The sequence below is a fragment of the Phyllostomus hastatus genome, unplaced genomic scaffold (genome assembly GCF_019186645.2).
Source record: "Phyllostomus hastatus isolate PE091 unplaced genomic scaffold, TTU_PhHast_1.1 phas_contig_1, whole genome shotgun sequence".
Classification (NCBI taxonomy): Eukaryota; Metazoa; Chordata; class Mammalia; order Chiroptera; family Phyllostomidae; genus Phyllostomus; species Phyllostomus hastatus.
The window spans coordinates 19,308,016-19,333,633 of record NW_025333498.1 but is presented as its reverse complement, the minus strand read 5'-3'; the positions used below and the strand labels follow the sequence as shown (position 1 = coordinate 19,333,633).

Sequence of the window (25,618 nt, the reverse complement as noted above, 5' to 3'; positions counted from 1 at the left end):
CAGACATTAGTCTCTGAATTAAAAAAAAGTTTTGGGGGAAACAGACAACAAAACAAAAGATAACACACCTCTGCCTTGGGTGTGTGATTTTCCCTGGAAACAAGGTGAGCTGTCTCTCTGCTGCCAGATAACACTGGAGGGGAGCGAAATTTTGCTGTTTGACTAATATGTAGAGTAGGTGATTTTTTCCACTTCTAAAAAATAAAAGGTTATGGTTTCTCAGAATCATCTGACTTATAACAGTAATTTAATTGAATGCTTACAAAATTCAAACAAACAAAATAGTTAGACATCATAAACCCAAACAAGCTTGATCATATTAAGTTTTGAAAACACAGAATATGGTGTACTCTTCCAAATCACTTACATATGGTTAGAATATACAAAAGTTCACCCACGATAAACAGCAGAGTATATGCATTTTCTTCTTCTGATTGTCTTTTCAAAAATGAAAAATTTATGGAAGTCTTTGAATCATGTAGTCTTCTGGTTTGTACCTTAACATGGTACATAGCTCAGCTATGAGAATGGTATGAAAATACCAACTGGGAGCTTTTTTGAGTCAAGTGTAATGGTTTCTGGAATTTGCCTTGAACCCACACTCGGTGCATTTTCACTTGTTTTTTCCTATTAACTTGTAAGCGACGATCAACCAGATTTTGCTTCTCATCTAACCCAGCCTTGCAGAACATATTGTGGACTTCCCCTGTGGGATGAAAATAGCAATCAAATGTATGACATGTGACTGGGGTGGGGGGAGCAGTCAGGAACATGGAACAGTAAATGGGATGACTGACTAACTTTCATTCATACTAACAAATATTCCAGTACAAACTGGTGAAGGAAGAAACATGTGAAACCAAGCAGGTTTCTTCTACTTCATACAAATACACCAAGTATAAATGGGTGACCACAGCAAGCACAGACATACACCACTATTGGTTACAACTTTCAATGTTTTGAAAGTTGTCCCCTGTTTGAGTTTTTGTTGGTTTGCAGAGACCCCAAATGACACATTGGAATAGTTTTCACAAAAGTCTGGGGGAAAGTCTTTGAATGCAAGATTCATTTTAAATACTTTTTTAAAATGAGAAATTAAAAAGAGCTAAGTAATTTTCTAAGGACTTTTATGATCATATTCCTTCCTTTGGCTGTGGCATATCATTAATCTTTTTCATATCTGGACTAACACTACCTCCAAAATGGACAAGACTGCCTCTTCATTTGGGTATAAGGATGGAACAAGTGATTATTTAAAGCAGTTTTGGCTGGAAAAAGATTAGCGGGCAAAAAGGCCATTTTCAAGCTTTTACATAGAGTAGTATAGCCACCAAAGTGTGAAGACACCTAATGTTTAATCAACCATTGAAGCCCCATTTTTAGAGCTTTTGAATTTTTTCTCTGCAAACAATAACCAAAAAGACTTTTTACAGCTAATTATTTCCTCTTATGGATAAGCAAACCTTTTGTAAAGAAATAGGCTCTGGTACCATCTCCTCGAACATAAAAATTTTCAGCTAAACAATGCCCTGGAAAAAAAACAACAACTGTGAGCAGAGAAAGTGGTACTTAAACAACAGAAACAAAAACAAACTCTTGGCATGAAATATAAATAAGGCATTCTTTGAAACACATGAAAATGATTTGAAGCAGAATATACTGTTACCCTTTTTGAAACGCAGCTGAGTCTTATCATATCTCCCATAGTCCCGAAATAGCAGCATTCCACCAGGTTTCAGCAGCTTGGACAATTGGTTTACAACACCTTGCATCCTTTGAAAACAAAGCAAGTTACCCTGTTTGCACAAATCTTGTTTTATATGCCACATTTAACTTTCTTAAAGATAAAATAAGAAAAGCTCGCTTGACAAGGCCAAAGAAGTCTAATCCACAAAAATAAGGGCAACAAAAACAAAAAATATTTTGTATAGAAAGACAAAAGGATACCAACTTGCTAAATTGTCAGATTCAAATGGCAGAGTATTTCTTGATTCCAGATGACCAGAGTGGTACTTTATAGAGCTTGATGTATGAGGCCAAACCTCAACTACAAAACCACCTGGACATTGGCCCTGCCTGGGTAGCTCAGTTGTTTACATCATCGTCCTGAAACACCAGGTTGTGGGTTCGATCTCCAGTCAGGGTTCATACAAGAACCAACCAATGAGTGAATAAATAAGTGAAATAACAAATCTCTCTCTCTCCTGCTTCCTCTCTTGAAAAATCAATTTTTTAAAAAAAGCCTACACAGACATTTTCTGATATTTATAGCAAATTAAGGTAGCTCCAAGTCAGATAAAAATGGGTGTTGCTCCATTTTCCTTGCAAGACAAACACATATGCCAGAGCCATTCCAAGTTGTACATATCCAAACAGGGTTCGTCTTTCTTCCCCCGCTAGCTCCTTTTATTCTGACTGTTTAGTTCAAAGGTACCGTCATTCACTGAAGTGTATATCCTCAAGCTTATCCTTAAACCCTTTTATTTTCATAGTCTTCCAATAGCCTCTCCAAAACCATCTGGTCATCAAATTCTGTTTTTTAAATGACATCTTTGATACTTTTTTCTATCTTTTGTTTCCCATTGGTACTCCCATAGGCCTGCTACCTCCTCAGGCCTGAGAACAGAAAAGCTTCCTATCATGTTTTATTGTTCTCTCTGTCAAATCTTTCTGGATATTACTGATGAACTGTTCTGTTTAAAATGATGGTTTTTGTCAAATCATTACTTGGCTCAATTAATTTTTACAACCTCTTTCCCACCACTTCCTAACCTGAAGCATCAGCTCTAGCCCAACTACTACATGCTTGGCTCCGAGCAGCCCCTGCCTTTGCTCCTGTGGTTTCCCCTAAAAGAACTCTCTTCTCACTCTCCATTTAAATTCTGTTCACACTGCAAGCCTCAGCTCAATAGTGGGAAGCCTTTACTTTCTTTCTTTTATTATTCATTCTATTCATCTGGTTCCCCATCAAATACGACCCCTTGTCACTGCTCTTGACATAATGTTTTTGGTTAAGTGTTCATGGACTTACGTGTGGTTATGGGCGAGCGATGGCAAAGATTTCAGATCTTATATCAGTGTCCAGTGTTTGACACTGGCTGCCGACAGCTGTACTGAGAACTGTTAGGGCTCATGGGGAATGAAGATCAGAGCACAAAACCAGTCATCGACGTCTGCCCTGGGCATAGAGTGGTCAGTGGGAGCCGGCACGCTAAGTCCCTGCCATCCTTGCTTTATCCGCACTACTTAGAGCTTCTGAGACTTTTTATTTTAAAAATGAGGGTTTGGGATCAGATAATCTGGACATTCCTTCCAATTAAAATGCTGTTCAGTGGACCGATGGGGTGAAGAGCCACCAGACTCTGGCAGGTTGTAAAAGAAATGGACAGTGAGAAAACGAAAATAACTGTGTAAACTAGAGAGAGGTATAGCAGAAAGAAGCGGCATGATTAGATGAAAAACTCCTTAAAAAAACCTGGAACATAAGTACATGAATGGGGAAAAAAGTACTTTTCCTTGTTTATTTTATTACAGGTTTTCTTTTTTTCCCACACTGTGCTTATATCTTTAGGCTTTGGCAGTTAAATAAAGCTACACCTAAACCTTAAAATAACTCACTTTCAGGGTAAGTGTTTTATTTACAGGGAAAAGTCTCTTTCTGCAATTGTTACTAAAATGAGCATGAAACAAAAATGCAAAAACATGAACAGCCAAATACAGTTGACCCACGAACAACACGGGTTTGGGCAGCGCTGGTCCGCTTACACATGGGCTTTCCCCATACACACACTGGAAGCTTTTTTGCGATTTCCTGACCACCAGGCAATGACAGTATTGACCACACTAGGCTACCATAAAGCAATCATATTGCCGATGAAATGTTATGCCTCTAAATGAGTATGCATTTCTTTTTCATAGTATCTGTTCACTTTTGGTGTCTAGTGTTGGCAGTATGTATAACATGACAGAGTTTTGTATCCTGTGAGACAGTACTGATGTAGGCGCTGACAATCCAGCTTGGAAACAGATGATGTAAACTTATGGGGTCAACAAATACAACACAATGCTGTAAATGTATCTCCTCTTCCTTACGGGTTTCTTAACAGTATTTTCTTTTCACTAACTTACTTTATTGCAAGAGTACAATAACATCCAAAATATGTGTTAATTGACTGTTTATGGTAAGGTTTCTAGTCACCAGTAGGCTATTAGTAATTGCCAAGTTTTGGGGGAGTTAAAAGTTGTATGCAGACTTTCAACTGCATGGGGGCCAGCACTGCTAACCCCGCTTCGTTCAAGGGTCAACTGTAGTTTAGAATGTAGCTGCCTCCTTCCATAAATCCTTCCTTCCCAACTTTCCTTTAGTGTCTGGTGTTGTGGCTAAAAGGCAAGCGGTGGGAGCTGCTTTTGTTGAACCTCCCACGGTGGCTCACGATGCAGTTCCAGGGCCAGGTCCTAGGAATTGCGGGTGGAAGAGGCTGGCAGTGAGATGGGCCCGACAAGAACGGGAGAAAGTCCCTTTTCTTTCTTTACCCAACTTGGGCCAACTCTGCTATCCTCACCTGTCTCTGGAGAAGGAAAAGAAGATATTTTAAAAAATGCGTATTGACTGCCCACGCTATGTTTGGGTCTGTGGGAAACATATAATGCTTTCTTTTATTTTAGTGACAAGAAGGGCAGTAAACGCTTCTCTTTTAGCCTCCTATGGTTTATTACCACTAAAGCTGGGCCCCCAGCCCTGCCTGGTGTGGCTCAGTGGGTTGAGCACCGGCCTGGCAACCGAAGGATCGCTGGTTCCATTCCCAGTCAGGGTACATGCCTGGGTTGTGGGCCACATCCGCAGGTAGGGGCATGAGAGAGGCAACCAGTCCATGTCCCTCTACCACATCGATGTTTCTTTTCCTCTCTTTCTCTTTCCCATATCTAAAATTAAAAAAAAAAAAAGCTGGGTCCTGTAGACTCAAGGTCTAGCTGAACTGTTTGCTGTTCCTTTGTGCATGAATTTTACAAGCTGGCAAGAAGCTAGTTTTCTAGAAATTACCTGGGCCTTAATCTACTACCACAATCCTAAATGACCCTAAAGATACTGCCTTTCCTTTTCACTGAACTATTGCACTCTTTCTCTCATTTACCTTATTTTTAGATCATTCCCATGTAGGTAAGAAAGTGACACGATACATCTGAGTTTACTCTACAATAAATAAATAGAATGAATGTACTGTACTATAGAAACAATCCAAGACACCTGTTTTCCCCTCTCTTTAACATTCAATTCAAATCATGAGAAAAATATTACCTAAACTAATTTCAAATAGTCCTTTTGTGGTCTTATTGGGAATTTAAACATTTCCTGTTATGAGTGTCAAGTAGAAAATCTTGTTCTCTATCCACCTACTCCATCCTTTTAACTATGAAACGAAACACATAGATGCCACTTTTCTACTAGTACTTGAATAATGCCAACAGTCTAAACAGATTAGCTGAAAATATAGGTTATAGAGACTGACAGAAGAAGTAGCCTTCTGGAATCTGATACATCTTACTAAATACAAATAATATCTTTCATTCAGATTTATTTAGAAATCTAATTTGTTTTCCCACAAGTAATCAAAGTGCTCACCTCTGAATGAGAAGTAGAAGGACTGTAAAGAGTCCTAGTGACCTTGTAATTGCAAAGAAAGAAGCGCACAGCAACTCAGCTTCTTTGGGAAAGGCCCACACTCATCAGACAAAAGGCGGTTGAGGTCAAGTCTGTATCTACTACCAGAGGCTCCTTCCTGGAGCTGAATCTACTCCCACAGTAGAAAACCCAATTTTAAGAAAACTTACAAAAGCACAACATCCCCTGACACCACGCATGGGCCTTAATACATATGAGATGGCAGAATCTTAAGAAAAGTGATCATTTTAATTGCTGGTAATAGCTCTTTATGCTTCCTCTAAGGAGAAAAGCTATGTTTACTGTTTTAGAACATTGTGTGTGAACCAAAAAATTTAAGTCATAAATATTTAAATAATACTGCTAGGTCAGTGTTAGATTATAAAAGTTCAAGGTTAATCTGGCAAATCTTGATAATCCGTAATTCCCTGGTGCACTTCTTTAAAACAACTTTCGTAAAGCCCCTTGACTGACCTGTGTGGGGCCAAGTACATTCCCAGCCCACCTCTTCACGAATGTTCAGTAAGATGCTAAATCAAAGATGTTTGTTTCTGATCACCAAGCACAATTTCCCTCTTGGGAGTCTATTAGGCTGTTCGGAATTTGTAATTTCCTTGAAGCACTGTCACTTTTAATAGATATGTGTCTTGCTGGAATGTGCTCACTTCATTCTGACAGTGACAGAAAGCTCACTAATGAAGTCGTTTGACCAGTTTCTTTCTAAAAGTCTGAACAAAGAAAAAAACTGTATTTAAAAGGCTGTGTATTATACATAATGTCGTTCACTAAGTAATAAATTCAAGAATTGTCACTTTTGCCTTGATAGCTCTAAAAACTACCACTGGTAAAGGGGCTCCGCGCATGTGCTCCACCCCTGTCGGGGTCGCCCACCTGTCGGGGTGGACAGAAGAGAGCACGAAGACGAGGAGGACGACGTCCAGGGTCCCGTCCGGGAAGGGGTAGGGCACGCGGTCATCACAAACGTCGCGCACGAAGGCGCAACACTGGGCTGCTCTGTAGGATGGGTGTGACTGTCATGATGAAGGAATATGAAGAAGAAAAAAGACTAGTTAGATTTATAGTATTTTTCTTAAAATTAAAACGTCAATTTTTTACTTCTCCCAAAGAAGTAAAAAGTATGCTCCCAAGTTCCTTTCCTCTACAAAGGTGAATGAACTTTATTTCCGATTCAGTATTGTTAGCTTATTTCGAAGCTGCCATCGAAAATCACGTCTAACACTTGGACTTGATTGCAGTTCCTCCTGCATTTTCACGGCGGAGCGGGGCAGTTTTCCTGACCCACCGCCAGCGCTGTCGGGAGACGGCCCTGTGTTGCGTCAGAGGCTCCTCGGCACTCTCCCTGACCGCTTGTTCCACGGCTCGTTTGGCTTCTAATGTACGGCATGATGAAGATGAGATAGTGGTGATGGTCGCACAACTTGTAAATATGCTAAAAACCACTGAATTACATATTTAGAATGACAAACTGTAGGGTATGCAAACTATATTTTAAAAGATTGCATTAGAGTCTACACACACACACACACACACACACACACACACAATTCACCTACAAAAACAACAGTACAAGGATATATACCAAAATATTGACATTGACTCACCCTCAGACTCCAGAAAGTGTGACTGGAAGTAAATTTTACCTGCCCCTTTAGGCTTTCCAGTATTTTAGAAACAGTCTAACTATCAGAAATTATTACTCTTACTATCAGAAATCGTGTTCCATGTGTTTACTACACACTTTTGTTTGCAGGAGTTCCTTTCCCTTCCCATTTCCTAACATCAGCAACACCTCTCCTCGCTAAGGTTATGCTCACTAGCATTTGGGGACTAGTCAAATAAGTCCAGGATCCCCACTGTTTTCCTTCCCTTCTAGGACATTTCAGTTGTTTTCTTTGTCAGAAATTTAAATTTCATGAGCACCTACTCTGTGCCAGACTGTGTGTAAGGCTTTACGGATGTAAATATGAACAGGATCACCTTGCCAGAGCTGTTGGCCTTTCTAGCTGTACTAGTCCCTTCAACTCTATGTTAAATTCAAAACAACGTTTATTGTTTTAGGGTTATATCTTAGGCATCAGTTAATCATATGGTTCCCAGAAATAGTAAAAGTTCAGTTAAACATGGTCACAGATAACATCTGAGGTGGAAACATCCTCCCCACCCTAGCCAATCACTTCAACAGCAAATAAATCAGATTCTTATGTGGCTCTCTTTAAAGAAAATGTAAGACATACCTTTACCAGCTCCACAGCTCCAGAAGCAAAATCACAACAGTAAAGAAAAGACTCTGGAGCATTCCTATAAACACAAAAGGCAACACTGAAATCCAGAACCCAGATATGCTCAGACTGCAAAAGAACAAAAACCACGTTTGAACTGGTTAATAAATATTTCCTTGGTGGACTTTTGGATGACACTTGGCTTGTCGTTTCTTCTTTGTAAATATCATTCTCTATAGTGGTTTATGGGTGGCCTTCATGTTGCTTCTGGCGGTAGTGGATTTTATAGCCTACTTGGGGACATAATTGGTTTTAACACAACTACTATAGGACTGGCTCCTAGAGGTGTAAGTCTTAAGAATTTTGAAGGAGGAGGATGGCATGGCTAAGTGGGGAGGAGGGGAAAGGAATACGGGTTTAGAGGTAGGAGTCACACTCCGGGGATGAGAACCAGAGCTGATCTCAAGGCCCCAAACTGGTAGGGGGCAGGATATGCAGGAGGGTTTGAGGCACACAATTAGAACTTCTGATTTGATTCAGGAAGCACCTCAAGCAAGGAATACTTTTAAATAAATATGGAATATAAGCACATTTAGCAAAATCTCCCCCAGGCTCAGATTACACTCTTAAATGCTACAAATTGATGACCACTATGTTCATGTATAATTCACTCATTCTGTGGCACTAGGGATTGACATTCGATTAAAGATCTGTCCAAATGACTTTAAGTATGAGGAACAGAATTTGGTTACAAAAAGTTAACCAGCACAGAATCAAAGTTAAAATTCACACTGGCTGTCCTTTCTCGTCTGCCCCACATGAACCCAGTGACTGACTGCAGCCAAACTCCTCTCATTTTCTATGAAATCCATGTATTTGTGACTGGTAATTGCCGGCGGTCACAAGTGTTTGGAATGTTCTCAATAAACACTCGGGTGCACACAGCACTATGCGATAGGATGGCTAAGGGTGAGGGCTCTGGAACCAGACCGCCTGAGCTGGAGACCTGGCTTTACTACTTAGTTGTGTGACCTTGGAATAGCTAATTTCTCTGAAACTCTTGTCTCCTCATCTTTCACACAGAGATGAACATGGCATCTAAGGTGGTTATGAGGATTGATGAATTCATATAACTTTCTAGAAAGCTGTCTAATTTAGAGCAAGCACCTAGTAACTGTTAGTCATTGTTATGTTTTTACTGTTGCTATTATTATTATCACTATCATAATATTAAAGAAAGATCTCCCTCTGCCTTCCAGGAACTTAGAAACATAAGAATTTAACAGGGTTCTATAAAAACTTCCACTTAACTCAAAATGCTGCTCTAGACACTGCCACGTGTAGCTCATTATGAAAGCTATGCAGTCTACCTTTGGGCAGTGGTCACTAAAGGCCCACACAGCACAGCAGTCTAGTTGCTAAAGGAAAGAATGGGCCATTTGCCCTGGGTCCTACCAGGATAGCAACACGACCTCTGAGACTAAATTCTCACTGCATCAGCAGCCCAAGTCGAAGTCTTGTGACTACTCAGTGACATTTCAGAGCTTTTCTGTAAAGTCAGCTGACCGCCTTGGCCCTTCTCCCAGCAAGCAGGTGTAAATATCACTACTACCACCACACCACCAAGCACTCTCCTGGAAGGGGGTTTAAGCATTAAATGATCTTTGGAGAATGATATGACTTCTCAATTCTGAAGGTGTAATTATGGTAAAATATTCTGAAAATGTAAAACATTAACTCTATACTCTCCAAAAGTATAATAAAACATAATTTCTTAGGTGGGGGAAAACAATCTGATCTTCCTTTGGGAAGGTTAATCACTGGTTGCCTTTTAAAAAATATTTTAAAATATGTTTATTGATTTGAGAAAAGGAGAGAAAAACACTGATTGGTTGCCTCCCATAGGTGCCCCAACCAGGGATAACCCTCAACCCAGGCATGTGCCCTGACTGGGAATTGAACCTGCAATCTCTTGGTGCATGGCACAATGTTCCAACCGAGTCACACTGGCCAGGGCACTGGTTGCCTTTTAAAGGATGAATTAATGAGCTCAGATTACTGAGGTACAGTGATTTCTAAAATAGGAATACAAGGCAAAATAAAGACACAGACAAGAAAAGCCAGGGACTGGAGGAGGCCAAAGCTTGCAATTATTAGTTGAAGCAAAGTGGAGAGGGAAAAATACAACTAACAAGTGGGGAATCAGAGATATTAATGAGTCAATATGTACTGAGCTCAAACTATCTATATTGTACTGATAGGCTACCTGGAAAAACAGATTAGGGTAAAATATGCTCTCTCCCAAAAGGAATATAAACAGTGGTTGGAGAGATAAGACATAAAGAAATGACATGCCAAATAATACCTTGAGATGAGTTGTAAAGTAACTCATAATCGACTGCCAATGTAATAGATTTCTGTGTATTATAAGCTTGGAGATCACTAGCTACGTGCTAAAAGAACAGGAAATTTCAGCCTAGAAATTGGAAAAGAGATAACAGAGGAAATAAGTACAGAAAGAGAAAGGCCATTCAGAACTGACAATCTGCTAGCATCACTTCTGCCTGCCTACTTTAACCAGTTAAATCTGATGCTATTAGGGAATACTCACTCTTCATTATGTTAGGTTTATCATGGTACTGGAGAATGTCCTGATCTTTTTGGGATACATCCTAAGGCCCATCATATTTAAAAATAAAGTGTCATATTGTTGGTTTTATATTAATAATTGTTGAATCAAGGTGGTGGGTACATGGAGATTCATTGTGTGACTCTTTACTTTTCTGAAAGCTTTTACATTTTCATAATTAAAGTTAAAATAGCATATTTAAATTAGGAAATATACATCTAGAAAAGACTGAAAAGAATGACAACAAAAATTCTGTCAGCAGCTGTGTTAGGATAACGGGTAATTCTCCCACCTCCTCGACGCCCCTCCCATTTCCTCTAATGGAAATGTCCTGGAATGTGCTTATGGTGATTGATAAGGGAAAATAATGTAGGAGCTATTGTGTAAATTTCCAACCGGGGTAAAAGGTGTTAGAAAAGTTTTGTAAGGTGTGTTCTATCATGGAGACACTAAAACATACAGGTGAGGTGTGGGAGAGGAAGGGCAGGGCAGACAAACACCTCCGTCCCCATCCTTGACTTCTTTTTGAAGCTGTTACCCCCAAACAGTTTCAAGTCTAGAGACAATCATTTGATGTCTAAAGGTTTTATCCTGGGTGTGGCTCCAGAAGTAATAACACAATAAAATGAGGATTAAAATATAAGCTTTATATGCTATTCTTTAAATGTAAAATGACACCTATGTGTCCTGGAGGAGGAAATCTTTGAAGTTTAGCAATTCACAGCTTAGTGGAAGGATTAAATCTCTTGGCCTTTTCTTGCTCTTTTCTTATTTACTCTTCTACACAAACACGAGCTTAAGAAAATACTTCAGTCCGAGGTGGACAATCCATGACTGTGAGACACTATTTTCACAGTAGTTCCCAGTTCACTTGAAATTAAGCTCTAAGACTAAGACACTACTTTTGAAATTTGCCTTACTCTTTATTTATATGCAAACAAGAACTCTACCTGTATATACATGACAACATTCTCCTAGAATTTCTCAACATCCCATATATACATATATATATATAACTCACTGCAAAGTGTTCAGAATTGGAAAAACGCTATTTCCAGCACCACAGCCAACCTAAAATCAAAGAACAAATAAATGTCTATGAAACCAGGTTAAATTTTCCTAATGTCAGATTTTTAATTAAAAAAACTACAAGAAATTTATTGGACCTCTGGATATAGGAGATTTTTTTTTAACTCAAAAGCAATGGAATTAATCACAAGAAAAATACTGAGGCATTTGACTATGGAAACATTTAAAATTTTTACACTCCAAAACCAAAATAAACTGAATTACAAGATGACCAACACAGTGTGAAAAAAACCCCACATTTGCAATAAATATGATAAAGGGTAGAGAGCTCATTTAAAAAAACTATGGGTAAATAAGCAAAGAAAATAAAGAGAACACGAAGTATAAATGGCTTCTAAACATTTGAAGAACTATATGACCTACTTAATATCAAAGAAATGCAAGTTAAAACAAAGTGTAATGTAATGTTTTGTCTTAGAAAGTGGAAAGCACTAAAAGAAGAGTATTCCAGTCAATGAGGATGGGAAGAAACACGCACAGGTTGCCATGAACTGTGTGTGAACTGTGTTAGTACAGCTTCTTACACAGCAATCTGGCAATACATCTTAAGAGTGTTAATTCACTTATATAAATTATAAACCAGTGAATCTAACCCAAGATAATAAAAGAAAATGTGAGAAAGTCTATACCCAAAGATGTTTGCTGTAGAAACCTGAAAACAATTTAAATGCCTAGTAGTATAAAAAAATAAGTAGAATTATAGTATTCCACATAGTAAAGTATTTTGTTGCCATGAAAATATTTATAAAAAATTTTATAGATAGGGAAAACAACTTATGATGTAATGTTAAATAGAAACGAAATAAGACCCCCAACTATAGTTCAGTTATATAAAACAGTATAAATAAAAAGAGAAAAGTCAGTAAAATGTTAACAGTGGGATCACAGATAATTTTATTTTGCTTATCTGCTCTTTAGCAAATTCTCTGTAATTAATATGTTCTACCTTTATAATCAGAAGGAAGAAGTGTATTTCTAAAAATAGAAAATCAAAGTCCACACCAAATTATAGCAAATTATATATCTCACATTTGTAGTTCACCTAGAAAGGGGTAATAACAGAAAGAGATGATGGAAGTTAAGGCCAAAACTTTATTAGTATTTAAAACTGCCTTTAAGTTAGATATTAAAACTGACAAAGTAAAAAAAAAATTAATATCACACACTTAACACCTGACTCATTAAAGATAAGAGTTCCTTAAATTTGTTCATGCACAAAAATATCCTGAAAATTTATTTAGTTAGATTTGATCATTCTCCCCTGAAAAAAGCCTGGATCACTAATAAAGTGATATGGAATGTGCACTTGAAGGTTATTTGCCACCTCCCGTCTTTGCCCTGCAGCACAGGGCAGTACCTCCAGGATCCGGAATGTGGCTCTGCTACCAGGAAACGACTCAGTCTCCAGGGTTCCTTTTCTGTGTGCTTCAGGGCCGAGGTTGGAAAAATCAGATTCCGCCTCACTTTGACCATCTGACAAGCTAGAACTTTCCTTATAATTTCTTTCTTCAGGCACAGTAGAACAGTGCTTTCTCGAGAAACAATTTGCAGCATCAGTTTTTACACGGTCCCATGACAATTCTTTTGTCTTCTCTTCAGTTTGTTGAGCAACTGGAAGAATTTCAGGAAATTCTCTCAACAGCCAATTTCGATCCTTGAAAAACTTATTCTTATGAATCTTGTAAAATGTATCCCAATATTTATTAGCTTCACTCTCATACTTAACTAAAATAAAGAGAAAAAAATTATTTTACTATGAATGATACTATTAGTTATTTTAATAGCAAGATATACTTAATAGTTAAATCTGTTAAGTATATTATATGCATTATTTATCATTTATAACAACTATGTTTACTATGGAATAACTTTAATATTATAATTATCTGATTTTTTTAACTTTTAAAGGTTAAAACTACAGAGTATTAATTCTCTCAAAGTATATCAACGTGTGGGGTATTTAGTTCATCTGTTTCTGTCTCAATAGTTTGGCCAGTAGGTTTTTGTGAGGAATATAATTATTGCAAACAACTTTCACAGTCTAATCTTGGAATCTTCATAATCACATTTTTACCAATAACCTATGAGGCTCTTTATTATCTTAGAGAAAGGACACCTCATTTTTTTATCTGTGTAAATGCAGGTTCAACACAATGTCTGTGCAAGTTGGTAATCAGACAGGAAATTGTGGTATTATACATTACATAATCTTAGAGCTAGAATGGCCCATTGAAATACTCTACTCCAATACCCTTGTTTTGCACTGGAAGAAAAACAGCACAGAATAGATGAACCCAGCCCCAGGGCCTGGAGTCCCATCACAGCAGAACCGGGACACTGTATAATATGTATCCTGGCTCCTGGAATCTAGGGGCCATCCCACACCTCCATTCGTCCCCCACCTCCAGAAGCATCTCTTCCTAACGACATCTCCCTACATGAAGCCTTAAAGAGAATTTCTGATGGCTTTTTAAAAGAGATATACCTTGTGATGTTATCCCTTAGATTTCACTGGATCCCAGGGTCAGGGTTAGGTCAAGAATCTCAAAACTTGAGGGAATTCTTAGCTTTCTGCCTCTTTCTATTTGAACCTTAAATTAATAAAATAATTCACTGATTCCCTCACTCACTCATTCAACAAACATTTCTTGGATACTGTTATGTACCAGGCCTACTCCCTAGGGCCTAATCTACGGCTTAAGAATTACTTTCACCAATGTAGGCACATGATATTTTTAAAGTGCTTCAAAAGAATAAAAACACCTACTGATATAGAATTTCCAAGATTCAATGTTAGGTGAAAAAGCAAAGTGTAGAACAGTATGTTATGATGCACCATTGGTTACAGAAAAAAGAAAAAGAAAAAGAAAAAATGTGTGTGTGCATAGACAGAAATGCACATGCATGTATATATACACATTTACTTACGTCTGTACAGAATAGTTCGGGAAGGATAATCACCTAATTAGTAATACTGGCTGCCCAAAAATAGGGGAACTTAGTGGTTTCCTAATTTTCATTTGAATTTTGATCTGTGTGCAATTACTGTAAACCAAAAACAAATTAAACTAAACTAAAAATAAAAATAACAAACTCATTGCTTTCACAAGTTTAGAGAGGTCCCTACCCTCAGAACAAGCAACGCCAATAATAGCGCTTATCTTTGTTACAGAGCCATGTCCAATGCCCTTGTTTTTTCTTTTTTTTTTCCATTTTTATCTTTATGGCCTTGTACCATGGATCTCCACCCATTTGGCCACAAGACTTCCTTCCCATCAAGGCTGAACTGTATCTGGCAGCAGGACTGCTATAAAGACAGAAACTCCCATCTGTATTTAAGGTCTGCAAAATGAAAGTAAATTTCTGTAACAAAAGGATTATGTGATGTTGAGGTCTAAGACATACTCATATCCGCACTAATGGAAGGAAGCCTATTTACGATTAATCTAAAACTGCTACATATTGATCTTCACAATAGTCCTATCTACTTTTGAAACTTGGAGTGTACCTGATATACAAAGAAAACAAAACATTCTGAAAATCAGACTCAAGAGGAAGTAGGAGCTACCTAATTTCCCTAGGGTCTTCTTGTACCTTGTATTTTTCCTTTTACCTTAAAAACTCTCTTTAACCTACTCTGTGCTGGTAGAAGGTTTTCCTGCTTATAAAAAGCAACCACCTAAAAAGACCTACATTTAGTCAAATCCATAGTACTTTCATTTCCAATAGCAAGCTACTTGTGAAGTAAGTTTGAACCTAACTATCAATAAATAGAATGTAAAACATACCTTGATTAATTTGCAGAATATTCCCCTAGGAATTAATTGGGGGTAGGGAGGTAGACAGCAGAGGAGTAACTTGAAAGAAAAGATATTCATAGCAGTGCTATTTATAAGAGAAAGAAGTGGGAAATATCTCAAATAGCCAACAAACCATGACCAAGAAAACTAGGCAGGTCAAAACAGAGTAACCTTGTACAAATATTACAATTTAAAGAATAATAATGAGATAACATTCACACAGAATGGTCTCTACACTGACTGCAACTCAAAAATCTATCTTACACTCATATATTACAATCAGATGAAAATTTGCAGTAATAACAATTTAATAATTATTATGTTGTCCTTCCTTTTGCAAAGTTTTATCTATATCTTACACAAAGGGAAAGAAACTTAGTTGATTCTTCATTCAACTTGCCTACACAGTTTCTTCATTTGATGAGGAGTTGAATGTAACTCTATATTCAAGCTCTAAAAAAATCTGTGTACATTCCTATTAAACCCCACGAACTTATAGAGAACATTAAACATTATCAGTTCTACAAACTACAAAATCTTGGATAAGACTGCTGTTACAAATATGAGCCTATATTACTGTTTTGATTTCTACAATTTAAAGAGAAAATGAATCTGCAGTAGGTGACTGGAATCTGGTTCAGATACCAAATACACCAAGTGTGTAAATTCAGCCCTGGCCCACAAAATCTTTAAACGAGATCTGATGACTACCAGAAGATGATGGTCAATGTCTGCGAATGTAGACACTTCCAAGCCTTTTTCAAGTATTTCCTACTCATGAATTAGGAGAAAAAAACCCGTTAAACAATTACATAAATCATTACACCAATAACATCATTGAAAATAACAATTATATTAACACATATTAAGTGTAGCTTATGTGCCAGGCACTTTGTCCAATGCCTTCCTTGAATTTTTCTTCTCATTTAACCCTAATAATACCCTCAAATGGACATACTATTATTCCAATTTACAAACAAATTCAAGGTCAAAGGGCTTAAAAAATTTTCCCCAAGGGCCAGCAGAGCTGGGACTCAGACCAAGTCTATTAAACTGTAAAACTCATGCTCTTAACACCATTACACCACATTGCCTTCCTAACACAACACAGTAACCCCCTTCAAAATATCTCTGAAAATAACTGTTTTCTTTTTGTTTTCAGGTTTCTGCTGACACTTTATTTTTATTTTTGTATTCAAACTATTTTGTATTAGTTTCAGGTGTACAGACAGTGCACAGACATTTGTACAGGTTACAAAGTGCTGCCTCCGATAGTTCAAATGCCAACCTGGCACCACAGACAGTTATTACAATATTGTTAACCAAATTCCCTATGCTTTACCTTACATCCCCATGACTGCTCTGTAACTACCAATCTATTTTTTAATCTCACCACTTTATTTCACCTCACCTCACACCCCTCCCCTCTGGCCTCCATCAGCTTGTCTTCGGCATCTGTTTCAATTTTGTATGTTCGTTTACTTTGTTCTTCAGATTCCACGTATGTGTAAGTGATATTATATGGTATTTGTCTTTCTCTGACTTATTTCACTTAGCAGAATACCCTGTAGGTCCACCCATGCTGTTGGAAATTAATCTCTGCTTTTTTGATTCTGTATTTTCTTCTCATTATGAAACATCAACTTAAGATTAAAACTTTGTCAACTGGAGTGAATCTTAATGAAAACAGGTCAGAAATACAGAATTAATTAAACCTCATTTGAATTATATAAGATATAAATTATGCAAGGTTATATGATGAAACTGACGTGAGCAATGGCAACATAAAATGCTCTATGAGAATAGATACGTTCGTGGGACAAAAACAAAACAGAAACATCACCCAGGACAGGCTGGGGAAAAGTTAACAGTTTGGACACTTTTTTTCCTTTTTAAAGTTGTGTTTTCAGCATTACTTCCAGTCAATTCTAGAAATTCCATACTTCCCAGCAATGTGTGACAGCTTCTGAGACCCCACAGGAGCTCAATCAAACTCGCAACTATGTTTATGAGACAACGTAAACACCTTCAGTGTATGATTTGATTTCCTGAACTGAAAGAGTATCTGTGATAACAGGGGATTTTGAAGAGTTACTTTCTTGACCATTAGTGAAACATTTAGTTTCAACCTGCTGTTAACGTATCTCAAGTTCACGCCAATAATAAAAAAAGAATACAGTGTGACGAAATCTGCCCTGTGTTTATCTTGTCCAACTGACCTTCTAGACAGGTCTATTAACGATCAGTTTTTGTTGGAGGACCATTTTTTCCTTTCACATTCCTAGGTTGCCGTATCAGAATTAATTGCTCTAAGCCAGTGGCAATAAAAGGGATGTAGTGATCTGTTTAACCACAGCCAGATGAAGCAACTTCTCAATTATTCACTTATTAATACAGAACTGCTGAGGGGAATAAGGAATATGACACAGTAACCATACTTAAATATTCAGAATTCACTCTGAATCACACTGAATATCACAACTTAGAAAAAGAATTAAACCATTTATGTATCTGACATATATGATATGATTAATATGAATTATGAAAATTTATTCTAAGTTGCTGTGAAACAAAAAGCAATTTAAAGTTATTTTTGCACATCAATTACGCAAATACCTGAGCTCTCAAAGTTGGAAATTTCCACATGTCACAAAGTTCACTGTCTAATGAAGGAGAACTTTTAAAGTTATAAAATGAAAAGTACATTTCTAAGAGCACTGTGAAATTTTAAACAATCAAAGCTTGTAAACAATACCTTAAATTTATCAGCACACAAAACTTTTAGCTACTTTTTATTTTTCACATAGGATATCTCTTTAAGTGGTAAGGTATTCACAAGAAAGGTATAGTGGGATTGTTTTACTATTTTGCTTGACATAGGTAACTCATCCTAGCTAGGTAGTTATTTACCAAGATATTTTAGAGTAAAAATCACAGCTGCCATTGTTATTAAGATTTAAAAACCCATTACATTTGCTAAATAACCAGCTGAGATATAACACACTGGGGATGTTTTTAGAAAATTATAAAATATAATCATGTTAACTCAAAAACTGCCAAATGAATCTTGCCCATTTCTCAAATTAACCTGCTTTTAAAAGAAACATGAGCTATAATAAAATATAAAAGAAATTACCAAAGGATATGTGGAATTAAAAATCATTAATCTGGGCATCTAATTGAAAGAAATACTGCAAATGAAAGCTGGATGCTATATATTTTAATCACAAAAATGAAATGTCAACCATCTCATAGCAAAAAAGACTATTAGTTCTGATGGATAAGTTCTTATTTTCAGAATTGTGAGGGTGTTTTCCTGACTTGGATTCTTACCAACAACTGAAACAATGGGTGAGAAATGGGACATGGGAATGACAGGACAGACTGACTGACACACACAGAGACCGAAAGAAATGTGCTGGAGAGTTGGCCAGCATGGGAGAACAGCCACTATTTCCTCCCAGTGGCATTAAAGTCAGTGAGATAAAGTCAATAAACAGTGCTCATGCTGTATAATAACCTGCTAATGGGATACTCTGTGATGGGAGAAAACTGGCCCCCTTAATGACTTAGGTCTCTCTCTCCTAGGTAGGAAGAGATGGTGGTTAAAAGAGGCGCAGGGAAAACTGGGTCAGAGCTTCCTTTGGGTTTTCACAAAGGTTGGGAGTAGAGCTTTTAAACAGATCTATTCCCCTTGACCCATATTCATCACAGACATTAAATAACAAGTCAGAAGCCTCACCTAGGGCTTCTGCAGACTAGCATCTCTATGATCCCTGGCAGAGACTGGACTGGGTGGCTGGGTAGGATTTACTCTCACTGTAATGTCCTGTCACTGAAGTTTCTCGAAACAGAAGTGTTCTTTCTTTGCCACCCTCACAGCAGCCCCAGCTGCTACTCTGTGCAACCCTGCTTAAGTGTGATGAACCAGTCACCCTCCCTGTGTGCCCCTCTCCTTGTTCCCCAGCAGGCAGGAAGTCCACCGCACTGAGCAGTGTTAGTGGGGGGAGGGGGGGGACACGCAGATGGGACCCAGCAGAAACCCTGATCACTTTGAGTCATTTTAAAATGGAATCTTTTGTTCTGTGTCTCCACAGCAGCCAGAAAACTTGCTCAAAAAGAGACTGGACATGCTAATAAGCAAAGCAAATGCTTCAAAGCAGCAGCATCAGTCTGCTCCAGCCTGCTTTTCCTGCTTCTTCAGAGAGAGCCCAGTCACCACCTTTCTATTTCAGTCACACTATGGTTCTGTGGGAACTGTCATTTTCCTTTACTGCGGTTTCCAAGGCCCTAAAATAAACTTCTCATTAGCTTCACTCAAGTTCATTGTTAACATAAATAGGCCAAAATAGGCAGCCGCATGCAGAGCACTGTAAGGGAACATTATCAGCACAGCTCATGTATTTATGTTCTAAACAGAAATATTCAAAGGAGCATGAAAAAAATCCTTGTTTTTTCAAATTATCAGGAAATATACTGTGTATAATTTTCAACTTCCTGGAAACGAATTAAGATGACTGATAACTTTTAATTCAGTTTAGGCTTGACTCTTTCTGTCACATCCAGGTGGCCCCTCGCAGAAGCTTGAGTAATGTGGAAAATATGTCTGTGCAGCTGCTGGCAAAGAAGCAAAATTATACTTCCTCAGAAACAGTGTGACAGAGTTCCTGCAAAGGAATGCAACGCTGGCTGATCTGTAAGCAGAACTGCCACTGGTATGCACCCTCAAATCCAACCCCAGCACTCCCTGGCCACATCCCACTCCGGGCTGCATGGCCCGGGCTCAGAAACACAGAACAGTTCCTCCGTGGATCAGGTACTCTTCTTTCTTGGCTGCCCCCCAGTACACACTCAGACTTAGAATAAGAAAAGAGAACGAGCTCTAAGGAAGAGCAAATGATGCCAGAGGGTAAGAGGGCAGCTCTGTCCCTTTCACTGGTCAAGGCCAACCAATGAGGGCTGTCTCATTAGCTCCATTTCCTCAATTGTAAAGTCACTAGAACAATAGTTAACTACCGATGGGATTAGTGATTTTCACAAAGCTTGGCTTGCACAGAGGAATGTAAACATCTTTCCCTAGGGAATCTCAGGACAGCTGATCAATCTATCCTGAAAATTGTGTCCCCAGGGTTGACAACCTTTTTCTGTAAAGGGCCAGATAGTAAACAATCATTGTGGGTTATATATGGTCTGTTGCCATTATTTAGCTCTGCAGACATAGCTCAAAAGCAGCCATAAAAAACCTGCAAAGAAATGAGTATGTTTGTGTCCCAATAAAACTTTATAAGAACCAGTGGGCTGGTTTTGGCCCATGGCCAAAGTTTGCTGACACTTGCTCTATCTAACAGGGACACTGTTGCTACAAGAGTGACTAAGAAATGGTCATGACCAGAACCAAACTGTTCTGGCAAAACTAACCTGTGGTATTGGAAGCCAGAATAGCAGCTACTTGCTTTGAGGTCTGAGGGGCTGGGGGAAGTGTGGTAATTGGGATGGAACACGAGGAATTTTCTGGGTTACTAGTAATATTTTATTTCTAAATGTGGGTGTTTGGAAAAATCATTGGGCTTTATGAGAATTAATTTATAAGTTGTATAAATTTCTGTATTTGGCATTTCAATAAACTACTTTTTAAAAAGAAAAAAGAACCAAGATGTTTTAAAGAAGAAGTGATTTTAAGAAAGATAAGGGTAAAAATCCTATCTAGAGAGCGTAGGTGTTTGGCCAAGTTTCCCAGCAATGTAGTAAGGACAGAGGCCATTTGGTGGGGGGGGGGTGGGGGGGTGGGGGGGGGGTGGGTGGGGTGCTTTTTAAAAAACTGTGGTTAAAACAACACCTAAAATAAAACTTACCATCTCAATCATTTGTAAGTGTACAGTCCAATAGTGTTAAGTATATTCACACTGTTGTAAAACAGATGTGTAGAACTTTTTCACCTTGCAATTCTGGAACTTTACACCCATTAAACAACAATTCTGTGTTTCCCCTTCACTCAGGCCTTCATAACCACCATTCTGCTTTCTGTTTCTGTGAATTTGACTACATTTGTTAGCACATATAAGTGGAATCAATCTAGTATTTGCCCTTCTGTGACTGGTTTATAGGGTTTTCTCCCTTTCTAAGGCTGAATAATAATAATCCACTGTATGTATAGACCACATTTTGCTTATTCAGTTTATCTGTTGATGGACATTTGGGATGCTTCCACCTTTTGCCTAGTGTGAATAGTGTTGCTATGAACATGGATGAGCAAATAATCTCTAAAGACCCTGCTTTCAAGTTTTTCTTTCTTCCTCTCTCTTTTTTTTTTTTATGTCCAGAGGTGAGGTTGCTAGTTCACATATGGTAGCTTCATTTTTAATTTTTTAAAGGAGCTTCCATACTGCTTTTCCATAGAGCATTGTACCATTTTACCATTCCACCAACAATACATAAGGGTTCCCATTTCTCTACATCCTCACCAAGACATTTTCTGTTTTTGTGAAAAATTGATCTATTTTTTTAAAGATTTTATTTATTTATTTATTTATTTATTTATTTATTTATTTATTTTTAGAGAAAAGGGAATGGGGAAGAAAAAGAGGGAGAGAAACATTGATGTGTGAGAGATACATCAACTGGCTGCTTCTTGCATGCCCCCAACTGGGGACCTGGTCTGCAACCCAGGTATGTGCCTTGACTGGGAATCAAACCAGCGACCTTCTGGTTGGTTCACAGGCTGTAACTCAATCCACTGAGCCACTCTAGCCAGGGCCACAGATCAATTTTTTAGAAGCCATTTTTGAAGGTTGGCAAGGCCTTACCTAAGTTAAACTCTAAATATCAATAGCTTTCAAGAAAACTACCTTAAATCCTTATTGGAAATTTATGTTTATCCTAAAAGACCAGTAACATTTTGATATGACTTTACCTTCTTTGCTCAAAGTTTTTAATTTGTAGAACTTTCCTAACAAGTGAAATGCACAAAAAAGACTTATAGCAAGAGGAAAATTTTAAAGTTATATTTCCATATCTTGTTTGAAATGCCACCCATGTGTGTGTTTCTTCCAGAAAAGCAACCATATGACAACAACAAAAGAAGAGCAAGAACAAGGTAAATACATAATTTATTTCATTAGCTTTAGTACCACAATAGTGGAAAAACTGGGAATTCTCCCAAAGAAACACATAGATTGGCATAGGGAGAAGAAAAGAACTGTCCAAAGTAATGACCCAGTAAGGAGGAAAAGACACTAAGGTGTGAACTGAATTAGTAGAAGGACAAACAGAAGAGCCAGGACCCAGGCGCTACAACAGTGAGTTGCCTACCTTGCTCTTCCTGAAGGACTCGCACAGCCGAGTTTTCCTCTACTTTTTTTCTGGCCGCTGCTTCTTCTTCTTTTGACCATTGCATATGATCCCTATCAAAAAATAAGACGATTGTAAAACATGCTTTATAATTGAAAAAACCAGAAAAGGGTGGCAGGGGATACATCTGTCACTCTACATTACTCTAAGACGAATGATACAAACTAATTCCATGATGACTGAATATAGTTTGTATCAGATGTTCCTTCTGATAAGTGCTGGTACAACCCTGAACTCCTAAGGTTTCTTTGTCTAAATCTGGTTGTGTTACAAGCCCCAAGCCACCTTTTGGACATAATTGCTGAATATCCTGGAAGCAGTATTATGGTGCATGATTATTTGGGTGCTGGTATGGTTTATTGTATTTTACTCTACAGCTAACTCCATTTGCTTTTTTGTTAATTTATGAACAGGGCATGCTTTATAGTTTTTGAATGCTCTTTTTCCAATAGTTGTAAAATATTTTGTATTTACTCTCAGTTTTTAAAGTAACTTTAGACTCTTCTTATTGGCTACCCTAATTCTATAATTGGTTTTATTTATATTTAAAGTATAGACTACTTGATAGAGCATACAAAAGGGTCACCTTTCTAAGACCCAACACTTCCCTCAGAATTTACTTTCCCTATACGAGAAGATATTATTTTCTGCCACACACACACACACAATGTCTTTCTTGGAATAAAAGCAGCATATTTTTACAAAGAGGTGACTTTTTTATTTTGTTTTTACAAAGTTTTTATTTCCTTTTTCAACTGGTAAAACTATAGTGAGTGATGTGATTTCCTGGAATAAACCATTACTTTCTAAGCAATAATGAAATCACATACTCAAAAATTCAAGTTCTATTAGCTTATTGATAATTGTAAAAAAATCACTAACATTAATATCATGATACCTGTAGCTATCTCATTGAGGAGAAAGGGGTAAATGATCAAATTCCTGATATGCATCATTATGGCAACTGATAAAAATTAACTGATATGTGTATGAAGCCAAGAGTATAGATAGTTTACACAAGAAACAATAAAAAAACTCATTTTGATTGGTTCTCTTGGGTATAATTGCAGATGAAGTTAGGAGCTGGGTGTGGTCAGAGTCAGAGGACCTCAAGTGTGAACAGCTTAATAGTGTGCACGAACAATGCGTTGAAGAGGGACTGAAGGGAGGCCCATTAGAAGACTGCTGCAGTGATCTGGGAGTACTGAGTCCCAGGACTAAGGTGGCAGCAATGGAAAACAGAAAGGAAAAGTGGAAGGAGAGACACTGTGGAAAAAAACCCCTGTTATGTCCTGGAGATTAAATAGATGTTGTGGGAGTAGAATAAGAGTCAAAAATGAATTCAAGGTCTCAAAACTGAGTATCGAGAAAACTGGGACCCTGGCCAGGTGGCTCAGTTGGTAGGTGCATGGTCCCATGCACCACAATGTTGCAGGTTCGATCCCTGGTCAGAGCACATACCTAGGATTGATGTTTCTTACATAGATGCTTGTCTGTCTGTCTCTACAAAAAAATCTACAAATATATCCTTGGATGGGGATTTAAGAAAAGAAACTAGGAGTAATAATGACAGAATATGGAGTTATTTTGGGTAGAATGATGATAAACTTTGTACTATTTTAAGTAATGTGTGTGCAATCAGATATGAGAGAGTGTATCCCAGTGAACCATCTATAAATATACCAGCAAAAGCTAAGAAACTGCTTTCTTTAGAAAGAATTAAAACTGGTATACTGAAGTCCCCTGGAAAAGCAAATGATATAATGTAAAATGCAGTTTCACAGATGAAACTTTAACCAACATTATTTTAATAAAACCTAATTTTTTATAACCCAAATAATTATTAAGCAGCTTTATCGCTTGCTTTAATAAGGTTAGAATAGATTTTGTTTTGACTTATTTTAATACATATGAGCAATCACATAAATAACTCTGAGCTGGTAACTATATACTTAGTATTCTGTACATGTAAATATACAGGGTGGGGGAAAAGTAGGTTTACAGTTGTTCACATGAAAAATACTACAGTAATTAATAAATAATAATAAGAATAAACTCTGTTTCATGTACTCACAACTGTAAACCTACTTCCCCCTTCTGTACATAGAATACTATGAAAAAGAACAAATCATTTATTTAAAAGGTATTATTTTTAGGGCTGGGGATAAGTCTCTCCTCTGTAACCTTCTATAACACATAGACAAGAAAAGAAAACAATTAATTTCCCTGTAAAGAATCAAGCTCTGAGACAATGAGAGTATATGTGGTCTTTAGCTTTAAGCATGTTTTAAACTGTTAGTTTAACTTGCTTCTTCCTGAGTATTTAGTAGATTTAGTTATTTCTTAAATTGCTCTAACTAACTTCCTTACACTGTTCTTTATGTTGCTTCATTTTCTTAACTGCTAAGTGCGGGTAATATTACACCCGAAGCCACTGCAGAACAGATTTTCCACTGTACAGTCACGGAAGCCCCACTGACACTATAAAACGTTCCTACTGTATTTATGGGACTTCCTGCAGACCTGCAGCTTTATGGCAGTTTTTACATCAGAGAAGTCTAATTCATGTATACCAAACCCCAACAGACAGCAATAAGAATCACTCAAGTTTATAAGTAATAAATACAACTGCAATAGAATTTAAGCATAGAAACAAATAACTAACAAATGAACTGAAAATTATCAGGCATTTAACAACAGACAACACTACCACTACCCAAGAAAAAAGAATGGCTTACACTGTTTGACCTGTGAATTGCCCTCTGGGAATTTAATGTCACAAAGTGACTCCAAAGAACAGAGCAGTTCCACACAGAGAAGTGTCTGAACCATGGTATTCACTAGAATACCAAAA

General features: G+C 37.6%; 1 protein-coding gene across 6 annotated transcripts in view; it reads right to left on the bottom strand.

The window, feature by feature from the left end:
• Positions 1-215: 215 nt before the first annotated feature.
• The window catches only part of METTL8 (methyltransferase 8, methylcytidine), a 73,564-nt gene continuing 48,161 nt past the window's right edge, over positions 216-25,618 (bottom strand). For all 6 annotated transcript variants that reach the window (XM_045831891.1, XM_045831867.1, XM_045831859.1 and 3 more), the window contains 8 exons: positions 22,726-22,817; positions 12,975-13,342; positions 11,550-11,599; positions 7,915-7,978; positions 6,551-6,690; positions 1,667-1,773; positions 1,464-1,529; positions 216-706 (listed from right to left, as the gene is read on the bottom strand). In XM_045831891.1, coding sequence (XP_045687847.1) covers positions 516-706; positions 1,464-1,529; positions 1,667-1,773; positions 6,551-6,690; positions 7,915-7,978; positions 11,550-11,599; positions 12,975-13,342; positions 22,726-22,817 — 1,078 coding nt within the window. In that variant the 3' untranslated portion in view covers positions 216-515. The remainder of the gene's footprint in view (positions 707-1,463; positions 1,530-1,666; positions 1,774-6,550; positions 6,691-7,914; positions 7,979-11,549; positions 11,600-12,974; positions 13,343-22,725; positions 22,818-25,618) is intronic.